The 25,917-nt window shown below is 33.8% G+C and overlaps 2 protein-coding genes and 1 long non-coding RNA gene across 4 annotated transcripts; 1 reads left to right on the top strand and 2 right to left on the bottom strand.

The window, feature by feature from the left end:
* Positions 1 to 366: 366 nt before the first annotated feature.
* LOC115446913 (dual specificity mitogen-activated protein kinase kinase dSOR1) lies at positions 367 to 13,971 on the bottom strand. 2 transcript variants are annotated; one of them, XM_030173754.2, is made up of 9 exons: positions 13,763 to 13,971; positions 11,811 to 11,993; positions 11,244 to 11,419; positions 7,886 to 8,161; positions 6,533 to 6,726; positions 5,859 to 6,023; positions 4,996 to 5,163; positions 4,279 to 4,434; positions 367 to 4,099 (listed from the first exon to the last, which is right to left on the bottom strand). In XM_030173754.2, exons 2-8 carry the CDS (start codon positions 11,927 to 11,929, stop codon positions 4,315 to 4,317), a joined length of 1,218 nt encoding a protein of 405 aa, XP_030029614.1. In that variant the 5' UTR covers positions 11,930 to 11,993; positions 13,763 to 13,971; the 3' UTR covers positions 367 to 4,099; positions 4,279 to 4,314. The 2 variants fall into 2 exon arrangements, with proteins under 2 accessions (XP_030029614.1, XP_030029622.1); XM_030173762.2 differs by having other exon boundaries at positions 11,244 to 11,413.
* Positions 13,972 to 14,205: 234 nt separating this feature from the next.
* Positions 14,206 to 21,340, bottom strand: LOC115446926 (chromatin assembly factor 1 subunit A). The gene is made up of 6 exons (XM_037436354.1): positions 20,068 to 21,340; positions 18,690 to 18,897; positions 16,914 to 17,381; positions 16,349 to 16,527; positions 15,486 to 15,647; positions 14,206 to 14,842 (listed from the first exon to the last, which is right to left on the bottom strand). Exons 1-6 carry the CDS (start codon positions 21,181 to 21,183, stop codon positions 14,372 to 14,374), a joined length of 2,604 nt encoding a protein of 867 aa, XP_037292251.1. The 5' UTR covers positions 21,184 to 21,340; the 3' UTR covers positions 14,206 to 14,371.
* A 212-nt stretch (positions 21,341 to 21,552) lies between these two features.
* On the top strand, positions 21,553 to 23,228 carry LOC115446842. The gene is made up of 2 exons (XR_003938956.2): positions 21,553 to 22,084; positions 22,905 to 23,228. It is a non-coding gene; the product is annotated as an uncharacterized LOC115446842 (long non-coding RNA).
* Positions 23,229 to 25,917: the final 2,689 nt, after the last annotated feature.

The raw sequence follows: 25,917 nt of genomic DNA, 5'->3' as shown, positions 1-25,917 counted from the left end.
CTTGAAACTTCATACGCTCAGTTTTGATGAATATATTTTACCATTTTTTTTCCATAATCCAACATTTACCATCATTATAACTTGAAAAATGATCATTACGAACAAAGTTTTAATTTAAGGGTGCCATACCGTCCATATCGGTGTTGCGCGGAGTGCGGACCTCGGTCTCTGCAATTCCACACCGCATATTTCATTTTAATGTTCAGACAGGGCCGCCTCCGGCCGTCACTCTTAGCGCCTCCATTCACTCCGCTAATTACAATTTCTGCTATTAAGTTTTTCATTCACTCAATTACAGACATTACTAATTTTAGTACATTAATTAAATAACTCAACCAATTTGTTACGTTCATTAAAACCACCATATTTCCATTAACATTTATTTTGTACATACGTACCTACCTATTCTAACAAAGAAGCTTATACAAAATAACTATTTAGTAACACATATTATATCTGTAAAATATGATATGAAAAACGCTAAACGATTGATAAGCGACAAATAAATGGGGTCTTAAATATTTACTAGAAACGAATACGATTTGATATATAGACTTGACGTTAGAACTCTCGGCCCTATAGATAAGGGCGATAGTCGCGTACCAACCGTTCAGCTTGCAGAGATCGGACGTGTATTTAGATTTAATAACAGTGCATATCAAAAATACACAAATAGCAAATAAAATACAACGTAACCTATAAAACGCAACTGTAATGTTCGATGTGTTTACTGGGTTCAAACAGTTTTGGGTCGCGCAATAAATAATGTAAAACTAAAATTATTTATTGTATACAATGAGTCCTGCTAAAGAACTGACTTAGTTTCGTACATCCAGACTGCAATATGAGAATTAGGCTGATGTAGTTTCTTGATTATTGCCGTTATAATGTTGAAACATATTAAACATATGTATACAATATACGTATGTATTACGGTTACTAATACGTATTGATATGCATTTAGAAGAAACCCAGCGTCCTAGCTTGCTATATCAAGTACTGTAGGCAACTAGACTAAAATTTGGGTCTTCACGATACAGGCTTGCCTAGTGTGAAGACCAAAGGATATAAGTTCATATGTAAAGACTTGTCAGTTTTTAATACAATATACATAAATAAATATATCAAAATTTTCGGGGACTCTTTAGTCCAGTGCGAACGGGCACCCGCCTAGTTCAATGTAGGTATGGACCAAGAGAGGCCTCTAAGCTTCTAAGAGACCTCGGGGGCCCCGTATCACTGATATGGAAGTAGCTACTGTCCTGAAGAAAGCTTATGCCCATATCTTTAACGTCCATTTCTGCTGTTTATAGGAACAATTCATCAGTCGCTCGTATCTATATATATATATTTCTTGCAGCCCTTCAAAGCAGAACCCATTGTAGACTTCACAAAATACCTAAACTAAATAAAACCGCAAACTATTTCAACTAGAAATGCATTTAATACACTTTAAAGTACTTTTAGTAAAGGAAGCATCATTTACATCTCTTACATAATATCCAATGCAAACACATTTTATTGAAGTCATAAATTTGAATATATTTTTAATTTTTATACCAAATTCAAATGTACAAGTATGGTTTTGGCGTTCATTTGTTCCCAAATATTTCTTTGTGATGTAGAATGTGGATATAAATTTCTGGAATCTTCTAGAAATATTTATCGAACTTTACTTACTATGAAATTTTATTCAATTTTTATCTATTTATGATGTTATTGAACATCTACAAAGGTTTTTGTATGTTACATACATACTCATACATTCGAAACAGGTATATAAAAATAAACTCAACAATGAATCCACTATGAATCACAATTAACACAGTCTGGGATACAATATAAATTATTAAAAACTTAACCTAACTACGAAAATACGATTACAAATAACACTAAAGTGTGTACCATTTATACAAAGACGTTTTTAAAATACTTTTTTTTTATTTTTTTTTATTTCAGCAGTAACGCAAAAGCACCCAAATTTAATGCTTACAATAAGTTAAATGCTGAATACAAAGGCAAAACACATCACAAAACCTCGAGCACACGTGTATGGCTCATTTACAACTGTCACTCATAAAAAAAATATACACTGCAATATAATTGAAAAAAAAATTTAGAAAACTTTATAACTAAGTTGAGAAAGATATATGATTTTTAAACGTTAAATCCTTCACATCTTACTAGTTATAAATGTTCTCATTTAAAATATGCATACGCTAATAATAACAAATCTAGAAAATAAAAATACATCTCAATGAATATATATGATATTATATTTTAATTGACATGGTTGTCAAAAAATACCACAAAATCAAGTCGGTACAAAATGTACAAACCGAAGGACAAATGCAAACGAGCCACTGTGTCATCACAAAATAAAAATTCACCTACGCTCTAAGAGGAAGACCGGGCAAAATAATAGCGACCACAAAGCAAAGAACATGCGGGCATCAAAGGAAACGTGGTAAACATTAGTACATCGACGACGGCGAATGGAAGCGTTGTGTTCAATCGTGAAATTCAAAATTCTTGCACAAGTGTATTAGTGTAAATGTGTGACAAAAATCGATAATTATAGAGTAGATACGTCCAAAAATTGCAAACTGCAAAGTGTGATAATAGGCTATCGTCCATTAAATATGTTCTACAATATGTATATCTATCGTCTGATGAAACAATTAACTTATCACTATAGGATTATATCAAGTAATAGATTTGGGAGCGGACGTATCTCCTCTTAGAATTATCCCTACGACAGCGTGCACTAAAATTTCCAAATACCAAAAGTGATAAGCACGAATCAGAAACATTTACACTGTGAATAAACACAACAGTCTCACACATTCAATAGCGCAAACAACTGCGAAGTCAAGTGTATCTACACTAGGTGCACGGGACAAGGCGGGTAAATTAAGGCGGACTTACCAAAACGAAGCGATATTAACACAATAAAACTCAAACCAAAACGGAAAAGTGCATCACGTCAAAAATACCTACATTTTTTTGGTTTTCACATTTTTCAATATTTTTCGTGTAATCTAAAAAATGCAATCTATTTTACAGATTATTTTATGAGTTTAATGTGAGTTTTGGAACGCTCCCACGCGCATGCGTGCGAGAGTGCACGCCCGTTTGAGTATTCCAACGCTCCGCACGCGAAGTAACCGCGTCCGTATACTATTCAAACAACAAGTACCAGCTGACATGAATTACGCACTTTCAGCAAAGAAAAATATGTCAAAACACTACTAACATTTTTCGCCTTGCGACTAGTGAAATCAACTCTACTTGACCATTTATCGATTAGTTGTTATTTTATTCGTTATAAAACCTCGATTAGTTCGTCCACGAATGCACTATGTTTTAATATTTTACCCCTATCAGACACCGTGTTCTATGGTTGCCGTACGCACATCAATAATATACTTTCTCGTTATCATATAGCCTGTATATGAAAAGGAAAGTCTTGAACACTTGTGTACAGTTCGACAGTGTCCCCCGTCGAAACTCCATACGCTGTTACGTTACTAGGGATGCACCGTTTCGACAAGGGACCGACATGTGCCGACTTATGTACCGAAACAGCTTTCAAATCGATTTCATAGTGTAGCGTAACACATTTTTTGCTCTTCGATATCACCTACGAAAATTACCTTAAGTTTTAGCCAATTTCTAATAAATTAAAATTATCAAATTTTGAATATTCGATGACAGATCTCATGAATAACATTTTCTAATATTTTTTTCCTCGTGACGTGATTTAATTTTCATACCGAGTCGTTGAGACGTGATTTATCGTGATCTACACATATACCCAAACGATTACCTTCTGTATTTTGCGTATACTATGTTCAGTCATGAGAGGCATAGTAGATCGAGTTGAATAATAAATGATGAGGTAAGTAAGAGCGGAGTATGGGCGGGGAGATCACGTCTCGACTAAAGTGTTACGTGGTGTTTTGCTGGTGGTGGTTTTGGATAATGGTATCTAGAGTTGACATACTGTTTACTGTCATCGCGTGGTCTCAGGGCTAGTCCTCTGCGCCAGCGTCCTCACTGATTGTGTCGCTCGCTTTCTCTTGGGAAATGTTTTGACCTGGTGACAATAACTTATTATTAGTACATGAAAAGATGTAACTAATTAAATTTTAAAAAATCATAATTCATTTCACTTATGAACACATTGTAATCGATTATTCAATACATTGTCTGATTTAAATGTATTATAAAGATATATGTACAGTTATAGATAAGTGTAATATATGAATTGTTTACCCTTTTTCGCTGATGAAAGTATGCACTTCTTGCAGCTTATGAAGAAAAAGGAGACACGTTAGAGTTTGGAGTGGAAGGCATGAGGTCCATTGTCTTGCACACCCACCCCGCTATGTCCACCTTTTCTGCGTCCGCTTTGCGTATCCATTCGTGATTCTGGACAAACAAAAAACATTCTTATATCACAGTAAAGTAAATTCATTTTAACATACTGATTCGACCAAAGTATTATTAGCCGTGAAGTTTGAAACACTTGAGCCACTGAAATTCGATGTTAAATACCTGTTGAATACAATTTTTTCACGGCATTAATTATGAGTAGGAACTAATTGGTATTCAGAAATAATACAATGATAAAATATTACTGATTTACTCTTGCGAAAATTGTATCGCAAACAGGGTAAAAAAATAGAGCTTGTATATAAATAAAATTTTGACGCATACTACACTCTCACTCATGCCTTTTATGTCCGAAGGAGTAGGCAAAGGCGCAACTGGTGCACTCACTATCCGCCATTTGTATTCGTAATATCGGAGACAACTTCCAGACTCCAGACTGAGTAGAAAAAACCCAACAACCCTTTGCCCCACACGAGGATCGAACCCAAAACCTCAGCCCTGTAGTTCTACCTTAACACAACTAAGACACCGAGCCAAAAGAAAACTAGTTGTATAAAATTGCCATTAGATTTTTTAATATAAGTACACAGTACACACCATCAAAGTCTTCAAGTCGGCTCGTTCGTCTGGATTCTTCTTCAAGCAGCGGTCGACGAAGTCCTTGAACTCGTCGGAGAATATTCCGGCGGGCAGCTTCGGCGGCGGCTCGTTCACGATGTAGTCCAGCAACTCGAATATGGCCATCGGACGGGGCGAGTTCGGCGCCTGCGCAAAGTATTATTACTTGATTTTTGGTACGGTAAGCTTCGACAATATGTAAAGGTCCGGCTTGTATGATCTTTCCTGTCTGCTGAAGTATAACATGAACAGTTTATGAGCAATTTTTTTTTTTTTTGTTGAAATAAACTACTTTTCGGATTCTATTTTTTTTTTTGTTGAAATTAAACTACTTATCTAACATTCGCGTAAACATAAGAAATATATTTTATTTTATTTTTATTTTTTACAAGGGTTATTATTTATTCATGTGTGCGTCCATAGCGACACAAAACGGTATAAGTATGTGTGTAGCACTTTCTATGTAGTTGTTACATTGAGAGTGACCAAAATTTTTGTTCGCGACAATAATCATTTGGCTCGCCATTTCGATATGGTCTAAGGGGTAATGCAAAATGACTACTATACCTAAGGGTAAGTATAATAGCTTCAAAGTGTCAAGATAATGGTCTCTATAACATAAACTTATTTAAAAGGCGACCAACGTTATTAGTTATTACTAAGGCCAAGTCATACTAGTGCAGCGTCTTTTGTCTTACGTGTAAGATTTTTATTATCACGATATACATATTATGTACATTATATCGAGGAGATAAGGTTCAATTTACTCTTTCCTAGTATGTTGACCTTTACCAATCATGAAACGTTAAAAGTAAACATGTATTTAAACTCTAATCACATACCTGACCAGGAGAATGATCTTCATTCTGTCCACCGAAGATGGCAGCCAGGGTCTTCGCGTCCGGCGGCGGTATGGGATACATTCCGATTGCCATCTCTACCAACGACAGCCCGAGCGACCATATGTCAGATTGGACTGAATAGTGCGTGCCTTGGAGACGTTCGGGCTGGAATCAAAATAATTAGTTAAATATAGTGTGGTTTAACTAATATTAGAGTTTGCTTTCGACGGTATCCATATAAATCCTTTTTTGTGTGAAAACTAGCCTAGTCTCTGAAAAATCTGCTATCAGCTGACTAGAAAAGTCCTGTCAAATTTGGATTACCTAATTGATTTGCCAATATGTATACAGAAAAGTTTTTATTAGATGTTTAAGGTTACATACGACTCCTTTACATGTGAATATTAGCAATTATTTAATTATATTTATTACAACTGCTGGTGGTGGGATATATTTTGTATACGCATATAAATCCTATCGAGAACTTCTTAAGTATGCAGGTTTCCTCACGATGTATTCCTTCACCGTTAAAGCATGCGATAATTCACAAAGAACACACACATAATCTTAGAAAAGTCCCAGTCGTACCCTTGGGATTTGAACCTGCGGACATTATTCGGCAGTCCATTTCACTCCAACTGTGCTATCGCCACTGTTTACAAAACTATACTTACAGACATATAACTCCTAGTGCCGACAAAAGAGTTGGCCATGGAATCGATCAGCTGACCGGACACGCCGAAATCGCATATCTTGATCTCGCCGTTGCTGTTCACCAGAATGTTTGATGGTTTCACGTCGCGATGCATGATGGCGTGCTTGTCCCGGAGGTAGCTCAGACCTTTCAGCACGGCGGATGTTATTGTTCCTGGAAATAAATGTGTTATTCAAGGAGACTTTATCTTTTAAGTGTAGCAAAGAATATAGCACCTAATGGATTGTGTAATACAATCCAAAATCAATTGAGATAGATTGTAATCCAATTTATGTTATTGTATTGTGTTAGATGTTGCTGTCTACCACTAGCATGGAAGATCTTTTCGACGAGACTCCCACTTCACACATTTCACAGATTAACATAGGCTATCCAGGAAATCCATATAAGAGTTTCTATGTTTATTTCTAAACATGCAAAGATGTTAATCTATAACATTTATATTAGTAAGATAACAAGAACTAATTTTGTACAATTACTTATTTTTAAATATGAAATCGAATTGATCTATTGCTAGGCACAAACAAGGCTGATCTAATGTGAGGTGTTAGACTTTTGATGATATTGAATGATTGTCCAAATTACATCTTAAATCCAATGCACAATTTGTGACTAAATTTTGCCAAATCAATATTATCTCATATAATATTATACATATTCAAACTGTAGATAAACAATCTAACTATCTACAATAAATTTATGCAATCGTATTATGATAGCTCTTCGTAATAATTCATATCTACAGTGCAACTTGTCAAGCATGCCTGACGTCAGTCCTACCTAATCATACTTGATAAGTACGCCAAGAATAAAACAGTTGATTGTTTGAAAGATATTTACATTACATTTAAAATGTAAATTCGATACCGCACGTTATCCAGCTAACATGATGCAAATTTGTGACTGCAGACACAGGAAATACGAAGATAACAAAATTAAAATAAAACACATACAAAACTAATAAAGTAAACTAAATAAAAACAGTGTTAATCAAATATCAAATAAAGAAATATAAATATGTAAACTCATCAATTTTAATAACAAATAAAGAAATTCGTATATTCATCAATGTAGCCTGATAGTAGGTAAATTCTGAAAATTAAACATACACGCCATAAAAGTAGGTAAACCCACATCTCTATCCCCTAGTTTAATTTGTGATCTTAAATTTCGCCAAGCTCCTCTGGGAATCAAACTCAGATCTTCATACAGGTCACAGGCCATTGAAGCAATGAGGCAATAAATAAAACAACTGTCATCACTTATTCTCCCGACTTTAACATCTACAACCAACAATGCACAAAACACTCACCTAGAATAGATTCAGGAATCTTGCCGGCCTTCTTCAGTATAAGGTCTAAGGACCCACCGTCCATGTACTCCATACAAATCGAGATCTCGCCGTCGCTATAAAAGGCCCCGTAGAAGCCGACGATATGCGCAAAGTTACATTCGTGTAAGACTTTCAACTCCCTGATGATTTGCTTCTTTATTGCCGGCTTGACTTCCAGATGGATTAACTTTCGCGCCATTATCAGACCGGTTGACTTGTGACGGACTTTCATTACAACGCCACCGTTGCCTTGGCCTGAAAATGTAATTATTTAATTAAGTTTTTTTTTTTATATTGAACGGCAAAGTCACCTCACTGCATCTGATGGTAGGAGAGTGTGGACTTATACAATGTCGACTGACGAGAGATGATTACATCTAGGCAGTCGACACAATTATGCCGGCCTATTGGTATTTGGTACCGGATATACACAGGCTGATTCCGAAACGCGACACACTCACATGGGCCACTATGGCGGGTTTTAACTCCTTGTGTACGATGCTCGTTATCCGTGCGGATATAAATTAATATATCCTACCACCAACACAACAAGAATGTAATACTTTAAATGGTACATGTAAAATAAACTTTACGCAATAAGTAAGTGTTTTTTGAAACCGTCTGGATAAGGTATTACCACTACATCATGTTAATAATTTGTATTAATTAGGGTCTTACTTTGCTACTAAAATACTATGGTTGCAAAAAGTTTTTGATGTGTGGAAATCAGAAATCATCACAAATAAACAGATAAAAGTAATGGAATTAAATTTGACACATATATTGATCAAGTTTAAGAAATATAAGATACTTCTTATTCGAAAAAATACAGAGAGATTTTTATTCCAAGAAAGGCCTCACAGTAGCGAAGCCGCAAGTAAAAGCTAACAAATATCGTCTGTGAATATTACCCAGGTTTAATAAGAGGTTATAAATTGCTAACATACTATAAAGTCGAAGCTTAGTAAACATATTAAATATTAATTTTAATATGTTATATAATAATCCGGGATAAGCGTCTATGTGAATATAAATAGGTACACCGTACTCTTCTTATTGATGAATAATAAATCAACTTTATACTCGTCATCCACACTATTCATATTAGAGAGGTAAAGTTTGAGAATATATTCGTAAACCATGCGTTAGCGGTTAGATCATGAGAGTAAATTGGCTAGCAAGGTCTTAATACATAGTATTATTTTCTCCTATGCGATAAAAGAATAATTCCCACATAGCTTCAAGCCGCTTGGTAACATGTAATTATTTGAACCGTATTATAAAAGCCAAGAGATTGGAATCTCATTGTCATCTATTTAGTCTGTCAGCTATTTGCGCGGCCACACGATCCGACTACACTGACCTTTATCGGTAGCAATCAGAGTTCGCCTACAGTACGGAGTGGGTGTATGATTATCTTAGCCAAGGCACTCCATTATCCACTCTGCCTAAAAGGTCTGCCCCAAAACATTTAAGTTTGCTAATACTTCGACATGGATGTAATAATTTTACCACTGTAAAGAAAACTGACTGCCTCGGTGACGTAGTTGTACTGCATGCGCGGTACGACGGCTGCTCTAAGTTCCTGAGTTCGAATTCCGGGTCGGGCAAAGTGTTATTTGGGATTTTCTGCTCAGTATCAGCCCAGAGTTTGGAATTTATGCCCGCTATGGCGATAGGCTCGCTTCCTATCACATCATGGGATGGAACACACTTGGTGAAAAGTGGATGCCCTGGTTGCTCCTCTGCATACCCCTTCAGGGATAAATTCGTGATGTTGTGTGTAAAGAAAACTGCTCCGGTGCTGTTCGGTATCACTCTGACCTAAAGTTCTTGGGTTCCATCATCGGGTCGGGCAAATACATTAACCTTCTCTGATCAATATCACACGGGAAAGTGAAACTATCTTTGGTAGATGACAATAAACTCAAGTAACCTAACATAGCTAGCGGAATTTTTAATACACCTCTACCTACCATTGATAAGGAAAAAAAGCGATGCTATGTACTTATGTAAGGAAAAACACAAAATTATTTTGAAGATGAAAAGGCTGCGTAAACAGATGACTACTTTTAGTTGTAACACAAACAGGCAAATGTTTCTTTAAATACACTAGTGTTCTTAAACCGTGAACACGTCATCAACATATTTCTGAACAATTTGGGTCGACTCTTAATTCTCATTATATAGTTTGATTCATTTTTCTGCGTAAAAGAAATTCTTTACATTTAATAATGTGGCATAACTGAAAGTAACTGGACGTAATATGTAACATATTGAACACAGTATAAAATACGGATGATGTGCATTTACCACTTTCTAAAATACAATATTAGAGACTAGCGACCCACCCCGGCTTCGCACGGGTGCAATGCTGATAATAAATACACTACAGAAAAACTGTGAACGTTGTATATAAAAACATAGCGGCCCGCTCTGGCTTCGCACGGGTATAACATAACAAAATAACAGTATTTCTCCACTATTTAATGGATGTTATTATACATATAAACCTTCCTCTTGAATCACTCTATCTATTAAAAAAACCGCATCAAAATCCGTTGCGTAGTTTTAAAGATTTAAGCATACAAAGGGACATAGGGACAGAGAAAGCGACTTTGTTTTATACTATGTAGTGATAAATTGCGTTAATCCGTAAAACATTACATAAAAAAATACACGAACATTTTCAAAACAGAAGTCAACACTCATAGCTTTTAAGTATCTAACACGACAAGATAGAAAAAGGTAAGTCGGCAGTAATCGTATTTTTTAGACCCAATGCCGGCCTTCTGGAAATCTTTAGGGTAGACCTATGGTGAACAGTGGACTTCAAATAGCTGATGATAATGATGAATGCTGGCGTTAGCTACCGGCATCCCTGTTACGGCGACCTTTTATAACCGACTCCAAAAAGAGGAGGTGGTTCTTAATGCGACTGTATTTTTTTTGTTTGTTACCTCAGAACTATTGACTGGGTGAACCGATATTGATGATTTTTTATTTGAAAGCTGGTGCTCCCCATGTGGCCCCTTATAAATTTGCAGTCGTTGACTAATTAAAATCTATAGTTAAGCTATATAAATGAATGAACATGAATAAATGAACGAAAACAATGTTTAATTTTTATTAGTCATCAACTCCAAACTTGGTAACCAGTTGAGAGGTAATATTAAATTATTTTTTGGCTTTTAGTGGTTTTTAAAGGTGGATTAATTTTTTGTTCAATAAAGTTTCATCACTGACACCAACACTTGCATTACTAGTAATTATTACTGGCACAACTACTAACATTAAGTCTGAACATCATATATTAATAGATTAATAGACAACTTACCTAACTCTCCAAGCTTTTCAAAATCATCATCACTAAGCTCCCCGATCTTCTCCTTCTGACACAGAAACACTTCTATTCTCCGTCTCTGTGTGTCGTCCATCTCGATTTGCTCCAACCTCTCTGTCAGGGCTTCGATGCTGGTTTTCGATTTACCAGCCAAGCCCTGACGCCTAGACATGAACATGCGAAAAAATACAATAGAGCAGCAATTTTTTAGACAATATTGCCAGTCAACAGCAACATAACTAAAATATAATACCTAACTACATTTCCAATAAATTGATAATGTTTTAAGTTTGTCAATTTTGCCTACCCAGCAATTGTTTAAAGTTTTAGTCAAATTATTTAACCATATCATTGATTGTGGTCAGAAAATTTGATTACATTGCAGCCTTATTATAACAATGAAAAATCTGAAAAAGCATTAAGGAAAATACCATAAAAAATAAACAAGAAAATAAGTGTGGTGATATCGAGAATACAACCAGTAACACTCTGCTTTTCTCCAAAATCTCTCACTTACATAAAAAGGGGATTTTACAGCATATATGATATGTAAAAACTTACTCCGTAGCTGTTGCGGACTTCAGCTGTGGTGTCATATTGGATGGTGTGATGGCTGGTGCTGTGTCTATTGACCCTGGTGGCAGGGTCAAGTTTAATTTATTCTTTGACATCTTACTCATTTTGTATGCGGCTCACTTGCCTCTTAACCCATTAAGTTTCTTTGATGTTCGATTGAGGATTAAACTATAACAATAAAACACAAAATATTAACAATTCACATTATAAGTTGAGGAATAATCGTAAATGTACGATTATAATAATAATTTTAATTAAAATAAAATAATGTGCTCATGTTTTTTCATTGATTGATTTCATTCAGCCCAAAAATCTGTATGATTTGGTTTTTTTTTATGTACAGGCACAGTCAAGTGACCCTGATGGTAAGTGGAGTGGGGTCCAATTGGAAGTTGCCTGACAAGAAATTATTACCCCTCAGCAGTCAACACAATTATACAAAAGCTATACACAAGCTGCCCCAGAATTTGACACCTTTGCTAAGGTGGTCGCTATCCAGGTGGATAAAAAATATTTCCTACCACCGGCTAAGCATTTATCTGTTTATTAGAACAAAGTAATGAGTAATGAGTGTGCTATACATAGTACCCTGTTTACTTTTAAATTTCATACTACACAAATTACCAAGTGAAACAAATGATGACTGTCAACATTCACAATTTTTTAATCTTTAGGGAAATTAATAACAGGTAGGGATACTCATAGGATTGAATATGATATTAAAAATAAAAAATAAAAATAAAAATGCTTTATTCATCACGTAGGCGAACATAGTTGCACTTATGATAAGTCAAGGTACATGAGAATATTCAATTATTACTTAATTAGATTAGCTTATATAAACAAAGACAATAAAATAAATGAAAAATATACTTAGTAAACAAAGAAGCCAGCTCGGGCTGGCAGGGAAGAAGAAATAAAATTATGTATGATGTGTATTATGTATGAATATTAATGAATACTCCAGTCAAATATATTTTTTATTTTCTAAACCTGTTATCAATATATTATGTTACAACAATTTACTTACAATGCTCACTGAGTTTGAAACATGTGCCACAAAATTTATCAATGATCAATATCAATGAAAATATTAAATTACTCTTTAACAGATTATAATTATATGCTATAATAAATATGGTAAAAACCTAAAAAAATACAAATGAAGTAAGTGGTTGCCAGAGCCTATAGACTTAATACACTAAAGAAATGTATTATGCCTCACCAAGCATATATTTAATTTTTACCATAGGTAACATATTCTTATTTTTATCCATGTACTTCATTATATTATGCCAACAAATACCAGAGATATATTTAAATGAAATAAATGATCACTCATCCTTATTAAAGAATGATCTTTAATTCTATCATTGAATAGGAAGGTCACCAGTAACCACCTTAATTAATCCAATTTAACTTGTATCATCAATAAATGGAGCTAGGCAGATACCATATATTCAAATAGAATACAGCACAAAGATAATCTACATTCCAAATATTTATATGAATCAAGCCATAAAGCATTGACTCTTAAAAGCTGGGCACTTGAAGCGATATTTATAGTTAAAATACACACAAACGATTTGTTCACACAAACCTTTACATGGATGTTAGTAATAATACTTGCAATGATTCATGGATAGAACATTTTCGTATACCAAACAAAAAAGTGAATCGTGATTCACAACGAATTTGCCGCGCTCTCAATAAACGTTTTTACTCTGTTAGGAAATATAAAATGATAAAATCAATTCGACTTTAAATTTAATTAAACGGCTGGTGTCTCTCAACCATTGAAAAACTTATTAAATGAAATGTATAAATCAGTTAACAGAAACCTGTCCGCAGGTTTTCATTATCAATTGTCTCGTAAATAAAGCAAAATCTTCCCAAAGTTAGGACAAAAGATATGTGGAAAAAAGAAAAACACTCACACAGTGAATCCTCCGCTCCTTTGTCACGGCATTACTTAATTTCGGAATAACACCGTCTTCCAAATTTCAACTTTATTCAATTTAGCAAAATTATTAACTTGAAACTAAAAACATACGCCCAGTTTAGAAAAATAAGTATAAAAGTTGCAGAAAACGCGATGTAAAAAATGACACTCCTTTTTGACAGTTCGGTATTGAGTATAGTGATGCATCATTAATCGACTCAAAACGTGAATGGTATCCAAAATTTCCGTAATCGATTACATGAGTCGATTAAAAGATTATATCAAACTAGGTGTTCTAGTGACTGCTTGCATTCATATAATAAAAATAAAACACAACTTGATCCATTTTGTATTTTTTATAAAATTATAATAAGTACTACAGATATTATAAAATAATGAAATATTTACACATCTAATAATTTGTTGATAAAATTATTATGAAATTATGTATGTGTAGCACTGAGTAATGCTATGTTAATATTCTATTATAAATTATTTTCTTTACTTAATAGGCTAGAAAATCCACCAGTGATTGCGATAAGTCTAGAATCCAGTCTATAAAGTATTTCAATTTATAGAATAAAATACAACATTCAACATTAAATTATGTAGATTTTAACTTTGCTAAGAACACATTAATACCAGGCTGATTTTTCTTATCTGACACATTCTTCTTCGCATCTGTTTTATTAGCGGGTTTAGCTTCTTTGTCAGCTTTTACTTTCTTCTTTTTTTCGAGTTTGGGGCTTTTTTGATCGCTTTTTTCTGAAGGTACCACCTTCTTCTTTTTGACCTTCTTTTTCTCTGTTTCTTCTGGCTCATTAGATGGTTGCAATAAAGGTGAAGGATCATTCATAATCATTGAAAGCTTTCCAAAGTAGTTCCATAATGAGTCAACACATTTTTCAGGCTTGCCGCCTTCATTTGTTTCCCAAAGGAGGCCATACATGCGAGGTTTCAGTTTCTCGGTAGGTTTTTTCATTTCTGATTCGAACTCATCTTCTAAATGTTTAAGTCTAGCTTTTTGTGTTTCTGGGGAGAGCGATAGGACATCATCATCATCCATTGTTGCCTCCTGAAATAAAATATATTAAAGAATGAATGATCTGTTGTTATCTTACGTTATATTTATGTAAATCAAACTGTTTTCCAAATAACAGTCAAACAAGGTGTATAAGCAAAAAAAAAAAGGGTAAAAATGTTATGATACACAGATAGATTGACTAAATTAATTATTTGAAGTAATTTTTTCTTCACTTAAATACCTACCTACCTACTGCAAGTTTATTTATCTACATAATGATTTCATTCCATTATTTTGTCCATATTTCCCTCACACACAATATCACGCATTTAACTCCGAAGGGGTATGCAGAAGCGCATCCAGGGCCCTCACGTTTCGCCAAGTATATTCCATTCCATGATGCGATAGAGGGCGAGCCTATCGCCATATCGGGCACAAATTACAGACTCCGAGCTGATACTGAGCAGAAAATCGCAAATATCACTTTGCCCGACCCAGGAGCTCAAAGCGCTGTCGTTCCGTGCATGCAGTACAACTACGCCATCGAGGCAGTCCCTTTTCTCTATTATTACAATTACATGACAAGACTAGTATGCCCATTGCATGATCATAGGTAACTTTAAGTAACATAGTGCTACATGGAACTTCTGGGCTTGTCACCTTGAGACATAATACTTATATTAGTATTCTTTACCTCATCACTAAGATATCCGTGAGGCACAAACACCTCATTATCCACTTCATACTCATCAGCCTCTTGTTCATCATCACTGCCAGCAGCGCTGCCATCAATACTTTCACCTTCCTGCTCTTCCTCCCATTCTTCATCGCTGTCCACTTCATAATCCAGTTGTTTCTGCAAATATAATGTCAAATTGTTACACACATATTGTCTATACAACATTACTATAGTCTTCTTTAATCCATTTTTAAATGATGCTATAGCAGAGGTTTTCTATTCATAGTAATTTTTTTTTATGTTTGTTCTGCAATAACTTTTTTACCCCATGGTCTAATTGAAATGATTCTTTTTGAATACGATTGCGTATAGCTTTGAAATGATCCCATTTTAATTTAATTGTATGAGACCTTAAATTTCGAAGATGTAGAAGGAAATATCTAAAATTTTAAAAAGCTTTCGGTCATGCTTTTGGTATTGGGCTCAATTGGGTGTGTTTAATAAATAAAAAAGAAAAAAATTAAGCAAAAAAACTGATTCCAAAAACCACTTCAATCTTCAAAAAATAACATACTTTAAACACAGGTTAAATAAGATTATCAAAACATGCAAAATAATCTTCTTTCCAGTTTGTGTTATTCAATTATTTTGCACATAAAATATTTGTTGGGACTAGATTACTAATTTAAATTACATTGGGTTTAGATAATGTGTTATTTAATCTATGGTATTATATAAACCTAAAGAGTTTGTTTGTTTGTTTGAACATGCTAATCTGCTTCTGGAACTGTTCAACTATTATTTTTAAATAATATAAAGAAATAAAGTTTCATTAATTAAAAAAAAAAATACACCAAGTTTTATTTTCTCAAGCATACCTGATCTTGGCCAAATGGTTTTCTTGGTTTTATAGAAGCACTCTTTTTTCGCCAAGTACCCCAATACGGTGGCCGTCGATTTTCATGAAAACTAAGAAGTTTTGGACGAAGTTTCTCTCTTGGAGCTGGTTCGCAAGTAAGAATCTCCCCAGCCGCATCCATGGGCGGTAGCTCGTCCTCTTAAGGATTTAAGGATGTAAAATTTTAAATTAAAATCATGGTATATTCAACTTATCAAAAACAAAATTCATAGATTGACAGGAAGAAACAATAATATTTTAATAAAAAGTCAATTTCACAGTTACAATTATTACAATCCTAAACGAAAAGAGAACAAATCAAACTTCAAAAAAACATTAAACACTGATTAATATTTCTAATAATTTAATTTATGACCTACAGACTCCTATTTCTATTACACAGTGTGGAGTATGGATCTTATAAATAAGGATCATTTTCCTTTAATTACTTATTACATAATGAATCCTAGTTTGTTATGTGATTCATGCAGTATAATATATAAAACACCCTAAAAACAAATATTATCTTTACAAAAAAAACTTACCAACAATCATAACATCATCCTCATCTTTATCACTTATAGGCCATGTTTTTCCACTTGACAATGGCTTGCTGGTTCCATTCTTCAAACATTTCAAATACAAATTAATGTTTGATCCTTTATGGTCTTGTAAATAAGTATCTAATTTATTTCTCTGTTCCTCATCTAAATCAACTCTTTTTGTAGGTGCCAGCCTCATATCAGTTTTAATAGTAAAGCTTGATAGCATACTGTTCTTACTTACAGGACCAACAGTTGTTTGGTCTTTGTCTGATTTTTGTTTCGGAACAAAGAAATTAACAAATGCTTCTGCCGCTTTCTTCTTTTTGAGCTCTTGTTCTTGTTTCTCCAGTTCAATAGCCTCTTGCTTTTTGCGCTTTTCTTCATCCCTTGCTTCTTTTTCTTTACGCCTCTGTTCCTCTTTCTCTTCTTTTTCCTTTCTTTTCTGCTCTTCCTTTTCTTCTCTTATTTCTAAGAAAATTTACACAATTAATAATATAGTTAAAAAAACAATACTTGATTTTATTTTAATAAGGTATATAGTCCATTGAAATGTTACATTTTTTAGGCCTTACCTTGCGTTTTTTAGAGGACGCAATTTTATTTTTTTGATGTGTAGGGGGGGTCAGTGTAAAGCTAAAACCAAGTTTGTGGGGTCGCCACCCTTGTCCCACGGCCGCCATCGTGAAAATAGGGGTTGAAATCGTTTTTACGATGTATCTCTTAAACTATTTATCTGACAAAAATGTATAAACATTTTTGTTGCAAATTAAATTCTCTACAACTTTGGTCTAGTAACTTTTGTCGTAGAACTATAAATAAAAAGTTATGAGCGAAAATGTTAAGAAATTCAATGTTAAGCAATGTCCATTGCAACATCATCAGAACGTGTGTTTATAAGGTTCATAATACTTTTTTGTGTACTCTCATTAATACCCAAATACCCAAGGGACCATTAGGGAACAAAAGAACATCTGCCTGCTATTATTATTATTCTTTCTAACCTCTCTTATTGTAAGAATAGCTGATAATATTGTGTTGAAGTTGTCGTTCAACTTATATCTTTTAGTTGTGCTACATATTTCTGTACGTGCGGATGTATTTTATTCTGTTTTTAATTGTGAAGACGATTTCGAATGATTTTAGACACGATTTTAACTTTAGTGAAAACTACTTTTTTTTTATTAGCATTTTGACTTTTAAAAGACTTTTAAAAGTCAAAATGCTAATAAATAACTCTACTTACGACAACTTCAACACAAAATTATCAGCTATTCTTACAATAAGAGAGGTTAGAAATAATAATAATGATAGCAGGCAGATGTTCTTTTGTTCCCTAATGGTCCCTTGGGTATTTGGGTATTAATGAGAGTACACAAAAAAGTATTATGAACCTTATAAACACACGTTCTGATGACGTTGCAATGGACATTGCTTAACATTGAATTTCTTAACATTTTCGCTCATAACTTTTTTTTTATAGTTCTACGACAAAAGTTACTAGACCAAAGTTGTAGAGAATTTAATTTGCAACAAAAATGTTTATACATTTTTTGTCAGATAAATAGTTTAAGAGATACATCGTAAAAACCATTTCAACCCCTATTTTCAAGATGGCGGCCGTGGGACAAGGGTGGCGACCCCACAAACTTGGTTTTAGCTTTAGACTGACCCCCCCTACACTTCAAAAAAATAAAATTGCGTCCTCTAAAAAACGCAACCCCAAATGTAACTTTTCAATGGACTAATAAGCAAGACATTGTTTCACATTTCACTTACTTTTCTCCATTTCTTTCTGCTTTTCCTTTTCTTCCTTCTCCTTTCTCTTTTGTTCTTCTTTCTCTTCTCTCTCCTTTCTTTTCTGTTCCTCTTTTTCTTGCTTCTGCTTGGCCCTCTCTTCCTTTTCTTGCTGCCTCTTTTTCTCTCTCTCTTGTTTTTCTTTTTCTCTTTCCTCGCGCTTCTTAGCCGATTCTAATTTTTTCTGCAACTTTAATGACAATAATGGGTTTTTAAAACAATGTAAAATACCTATATTGAGTTTTTTTAATGCAAATAGCTATAAGTAGGAATGAGGGTCAAAAGGAACTTATAACAGATTATGGTTGTTAATAGTGATCTGTAGTTTATACTACAATAGTTGCTAAGTGGTTACAAGCAAACTATTAAACTAACATTCAAATTGCAAATGCTAATTTAGTGTTGCTTAAGTAAATCAAGTGAAACTCTCTAACTTTTTCTAGGTAATATTTAAAAAGCTTTTCGTAAAAGTATTTTGCAGAAAATAGCTTTAATTTTGACTTAGTAAATTCCAAAGCATCTTTTAGGGGTCAACATTGTATTTAGACTGCACTTGCACTGCAAACAACTCACCACCACCTACAGTTTATACAGATAATAATATTATTATGTTGAGAAATATGGTCAACTTATAAATGTATGTAAAAATACAGTATGTATAATAATTGAGGTATTTCAATTATCTGGAACTATATTGTGCTTCATATCCTTGCGTTGAAGAGAGTTTCGGCAAACTAATTACGAAATAACCGTTAGTTCTAGCTCTATTTATTTGCACATGTGACAATTTCTGATAAATCAATGTAAAAAATACATACATATATACATAGTATATACATAGTGATCAGTAAAACAAATTTAATGTAATTTTGCACTCAGATTATGTTTTGGAATCATAATTCTAAGCTGCTCAATACCCTTAAGTTACCAGCGGTACTTTGATTCTCAAAAATAACACTATGTCGGTTCAATAGTGTTCAAAAGAGCTTTTAAACCATCAACATATATGTACTACATTCTAGATCTGACATTCTGTACTTGGCTTTGGCTCAACTATACTGCAATCTGTACACCTAACTTTAGTATGATTTCAACATTGACAGCTTGTGGTTATGTACAGAGTGGTGTTCATAATATAAGAACTCAGGGCTAAATGTAACCCTGGATGTGAATAAAAAATATTAGTCAAATAAGTAAAATTATTTGTTGTTCAAGTGAATAAAAATAAATAACTTATAACAGTGACGTTTTGATTGCCATTTTAGTTCAAATTTTGAACAAATACTTTATTTAGACCTTTGTGTCTATAGAATATATGTTAATGTTTTAAACAGTACAAATGTCAATTACAATAACTTACTTGTTTAGGTGTTAAATTTTTGGATACAGTAGATGAATCATTTAGAGATTCATTTCCTGGAGCGCTTGTAACGGAAGAACTTCTACTCTGCTTAGGAGTGGTAGGATTTGAAGATACAGATTCATTTAGCTTTGTATTTGTAGGAGACGCTATAGAATTATCTAGTTCCTTTTTTGCTCTGTTCCTTGCACTTCTTTTTGGAGTGACAGTCACTTTTTCTTTTGGTGAATTTTTATCTGTTTTTGAATTTGAATCTTTTGGACTTCCACAGTTTTTCTCTTCACTTAAATTTGTATCCATCTCGGATTCACTTGATGATTTGTTTGAACCATCTGATTCTGTTAAGTTCACTTCTTTATCAACTAGTTCTTCATTTGTTAATTTATGTGGACTCTGTTTATCTTTTTTAGCATTTGTTGGATGTTTTGTATTTCCTTTTTCTTCACTTCCATGAGATTCCTTCATATTCATATCTCCATTCAGTTTTCCTTCATCATTTATTTCGTTCTGGGCGGCAATAACTGATTGAGAAGACATATTTTCCTCATCAATAATTACACCCATATTTGTCGAATTTGCTTTATTATCAGAAGTAATTGCTTTTGAGTCAGTCCGTTTATCATTATTAGTGTTTTTTATATCAACTATTTCTTGATTTGGTTCATCAACATCCATCGTTTCACTATCATCTAGACCTTTTTCTTCTGAAGTGTCATTGCCAGACTCAGTTTCAACAGAGCCATTTGTTAATGACTTGTTTCTGATACTCCTCTTTCTCTTAGTAGTCTTGCCTTTTTGTATTTTTTTCTTCCATGCTGTATCCACCAATTTCACATAGGGATTCATAGATATATCTTGTTTTTGAGACTTCTGTCCATCTTTACTGTCATCATCACTAATTACCACCAAATCTTCCACAGGATCGTTCTCTTTACATATCTTGCCTAACTTAGGCGTAGTTTCAGGTTCAGAGGCCGACAATTTCCTCTTTCTTGTTTGAAGAGGCGCTGATGTCGGTGAGCCCTCGCTAATTGTTTTGAAAGGAAGACGAGCTTGCTTCAACTTTTTTTTCGAAGGCGTAACTTCGGTTTCTTCTGAAGCCTTATTAGTCTTCATGGTTATTCCACTATGCACTAACAACACATAACATTAAACAATTTCCGAATTAATAAAATATACCTTACAGTAATAAAAATAAATAAATCTCATTCCAAAAACACGATGAACTTTAATTTGACCTGACATAGACAGAAGAAAACGCGGGAGTTTCGGGCGCGTTCTGAAACATTACCACGCAACAATTTTTTTTTAACTGTAAAATGTTATTCTTATTTTTGGAAGTATTTAAAAATGAACGAATACTGAAATCAAAATTATATATTCATTAAATTAAATCAATAAAATATAAATAAAATAAGAAGGTTTATGTAGAAATTATCATTAGAAAAATAATTACCTAAGGTTTCTGTGCTAAAAATAGAAAAAGACACGTTCATTTTTACACAAGATTTTTAATAGTTTAACACTATGTGAAGCACAAAAGTATATACATAAAGTCAAAACATGATTATTACCAGTTTAATAATATTTTTTTTATCTATATAAAATAAAAATAATTGTAAATGATACAAAGTAAAGAAATTACATTAAAAAATTTGAATTTAGACGTCAAACTGATATTCACTGACATCAAATTATTTTACCATAAGAAATGTCGAAAGGAAAAGGCAATTGGAGTTTTCGTGATGTATCGCTAGGACTACAAAAACTCAGAGAATTTTTATTAGGACGGAAACACACATTACACGGTCGATTTCCAACAATGATTTCTCCAAGAACAATTCCGACTCCAGATATCCCTCGTGGTCCTGATGAACATTACTCTAATAAATATTATTTTACTCGACACGCAAGAGATTCAGTGCTGCCTCCCGTTATAGCGCCGGTGGCCGAAGGGCCACCTATGTGTCGCGATCCGTTTAAAAAAGCGAAACCAGGTGGCGTACCACCGGACTCGGTGAGAAGAAAATATTTTAGCTAAACGTAGTAGATGAGCAGGTGCTATAAAGTATTACATAGGCGTATGAAATAGTCATTCGTTCAACGGCACTTCTTGTTTGCCTCAGCCAAATAAATAGATATCCACTGTCTGATTTTACAGGCTACTAGGTTTTTCATCTATAAACAATATTGAAGTATATAGTCCGGAAATGACGTATTGGCGCCAATTTTAAAATTATGTTCAATTGGAAATACCTACTATATTGGTTTTGATTGATAATACGTCGCTCCTCGCAAATTATTAAATAATAGTCACTTAATAAAATAATAATAAGCCAACATTTTTACCTGGAGAGTAGAGACAAAGAGATGACGTGATACTAAATATACAAAAAATAAAAACCATTTAGATGGGTACAATTCCTGTACATTCATAATCTCATTATAACATAATGCCCAAGAAGGTATCTAAGCGGTACGGAATTTATGTTAGGCGGTTGTTTGGAACACCAGGTTTTAGGAAGGGCGCCAAGTTCGATGCATAACTGATAGTAGGTGCTTATTTGCTACTTCACCTTACACTTGGTGTTTAAAAACCTTCCCTGCAGGTACTGTGCAATACCCAGCCTTAAGCATGCAAAACTATGTAATACTTACATTTTGCCCCGACGTGATGCGGGGATTGATTCCATCGACTCATTTTTCCATTTTCAATAGTTCCACGGGTTAAATAGACTCAGTGTAACAAATGCTATCTGTTTCTTACTTATTCGTTATATTAGTTTAATAATATTCCATGTATTAAAAGTATGCAGATAAGTCTTTTTAATTTGCAGGTTTGTTTCAACTGCGCACCTACTCCTGGACCTACTTGGTGGTGGGACGGACATTTTTATTATGAAACTCAACCTGATTGCTCTCCCCCTGAGGCGAAAGCTAAGGCCTCGCCACCTTGCTCATCGCGATGTGACCCAAATCCTACGGAGAAGAAATGCTAATTGCTAACAGTCATTATTGTTCTCTAATGGAACTAGCTAATTTTATGTTCGCTGTTTGAACCTTTCAGTTTCTAATTGCGATCTTTATTTAAAGAGGTAATACCTATCTACCAATTAATTGACAAAAACAAGTATTAAAATTTAACTATTTTTCGGATTTTATCGCGGTTTTAATTATTTTAGTTGCCTTCCGACGTTTCGAAGACTTTGCAGTTTGCAGCCTTCATGATCACGGGGGGACTGAGGTGTAAAAAACAAGTATTGAAAATTATACATAAACCTACTTACTACATTAATGTATATAAATATATATTCCATTAACGGCCCATAGAAATTCCATTAGCTCTTTAGTAGGCTGGATGCAAGTCTATTACTTAATGGCTACTGTTGCTAAAATACATCGATATTCATGATGCCTATATAACGTGTGACCGAATTAATTATTTTACGTAATTGTCGCCAACGGGGAGTGCTGTCACGTCCTGGCCGGTCCCCGTGGCTTTTCATTGTTAGATGTTTGTGTTTCTAGTTAATGGATAGGTTAGGCAGTAGACGTTAATTAAATTTGTACGCAAGTTGGTTACAATGACCCTTCATGGAAGTTAATGTGGTAAATATAATTCCATGGCCGTTGATGGTACCGGTTATATTTAGATAATATATATTTAAGTTTTGAGGATCCATTAGGGTGGGTTCTTATAGGATTTTTTTTTCATTATCTTATAAAGAACAAATGCGACTATGACAATGTTGTATTGTTCTCCTTTTTTCGTGTTTTTACTATAAATAGAATTAATAATAAAAACTTAACAAAAATAAATACTTACGCACTCAAAATAGATTACGAGTGCAAACATTTTTATTGTTTACTTTTCTAAGCATTTGCGTCGATATAAAACCTATTTTCGTGAAGTGGTGAAGGGATGAAAACCCACAATTGGTATAGAAATATCCATTAAGCGTCGAAAGCGAAAACAAAAGGTCCATTCCTGCTTTTGTTCTGTTAAACAGTGAATGTAAATAGAAAAGCGTATTTTATAGGAAAGGGTTTTTGTGGGATTCCATATACGAATACGAATAAACAGTATACTTGGTAAATTCTACCCTATTTTGAATATTCTATACTGGAATGTTTAATCTTGATGTTAGCCTACTCCAGTATAAATAGACTAAAAGACTTCAATTTAGAAATATGACATGAAACTTCACGCAAGACAATATTGAAGACCAAAAGTATAGAGAAAGACGCGTGATTCTAATCGATGGAAAGGCAACACGTTCTGGTCAATTACGATAAGTAAGCCTGGATCAGCGAACAGCCTTTTTCTAATTACTTGGCCGATGGCGACGTGAAAAACGGTAGGAAGAAAATGAAGAGTTATTCTTTTGTTATCAATAGTTTAATAATTTTATTTCAATCAAAAATATCTCTGAACTAAATAATAATTATAGGCTTTATGGTAGTCCTACTATAATATTATATACATCACATAATAATAAACGTGTACACCCTTTATTCGTATGGTTGTAAAAGACATAAAAACGTCCAAACAGGGTATTAGGCGCTCTACCCTTTTACTTTTTTATATCTTTTTAACTGTGAAACACTAACATATTTTAATAATTCAAGATTTTAGAATTTACGGTCTAAATATCATACATTGAAGTACTTTGCGTTAAGTACTTAGTGACTTATATTACAGAACTACATCCATTCTGCATATTCATGATAACCCTTCGCAAGCCCTTCTCGAGTTTATCATAATTCCCGGGAAACTATTAAACGTTAATCCATCTCGGAAATTAACCCTGGCTTTAGTTAATAAATTCACTCAGTTGGATTTGTAAGGAAAGTTTGCAGACAATGAGTCCTTTAGAAACTTTCAATTTTTAGTATTTAAATTGTTTAGCTATACCTAAATAATAAATGCAAAATACTGTGAAGATGTTTGGATATTAATTAGAAATTAATATCCAAACATTTTAAATTCGAGGAACGCTGGACGAGTTTGGATGTCATGCATTGTATATTATGTTCCATTGACATGGCCTTATGTTTCCTGTTAGTATAATGTGGCCGAGGTTAATGGAGCTCCTGGGTTAGATTGTACGTACATTATGTCACACTTCTTGTGATTGTTTTTCCTTTTGCTTTGCATTTATGCTGTAGACAGGATGATTTCAAGTTGGTCTGTCGCAAAAACTATGTGGGAAATCTTTTATAATCATGCATCAAATCTATGCCATTTCCTCGTCAGAAATACGTAAGATAGATAGCAATGGCGAAGAGTAATATTTTCTGAAGGGAACCCGACACAACATGTAGATACTACTAAATACTAATATACATAAATGCGGCTTGTAAATCATTCCAATGATAATTAGATTTTATATAAGTTAGGAAAGGCAAGCCGGCAAGAATTCAATTATATGGACCGATAGGTAGGTTTTATTACCTACTCAAAATGACTTTGTTGCCTGGGTGCAGAATTAACAATGATTTCAGCTCTACTAGCTTCTACTAGAGTAGGGCTACTCTCTTTTGGGTGGCTTGTTTTAAGCCTATGTTCTTTTCATATTCACTCGAAGTATTCAGAGCTCTTCTTTAACGATAATCTAAAATAAGACAGGGTGGTTAAAGGAAAATTACGTCGAAATGGCAGATAGTTGTGTGTTCATAGTTAGATGACCCAATTTAGATGTGCGCCGAATCCCGTGGGTGTAAACACGACACAAGGTTTTCTTAATTTGTCCACGTTTCTCTTCGCTCTGTATGTTCCACCTATAAAAAAGTAAATATACATGTACAGATGAATATGTACTTTAAATATTATATAATATAATTAACATA

Source organism: Manduca sexta, chromosome 8 (genome assembly GCF_014839805.1).
Source record: "Manduca sexta isolate Smith_Timp_Sample1 chromosome 8, JHU_Msex_v1.0, whole genome shotgun sequence".
Taxonomy (NCBI): Eukaryota; Metazoa; Arthropoda; class Insecta; order Lepidoptera; family Sphingidae; genus Manduca; species Manduca sexta.
The sequence above is the reverse complement of the archived record's forward strand: the minus strand, read 5'-3'. Positions and strand labels throughout refer to the sequence as shown.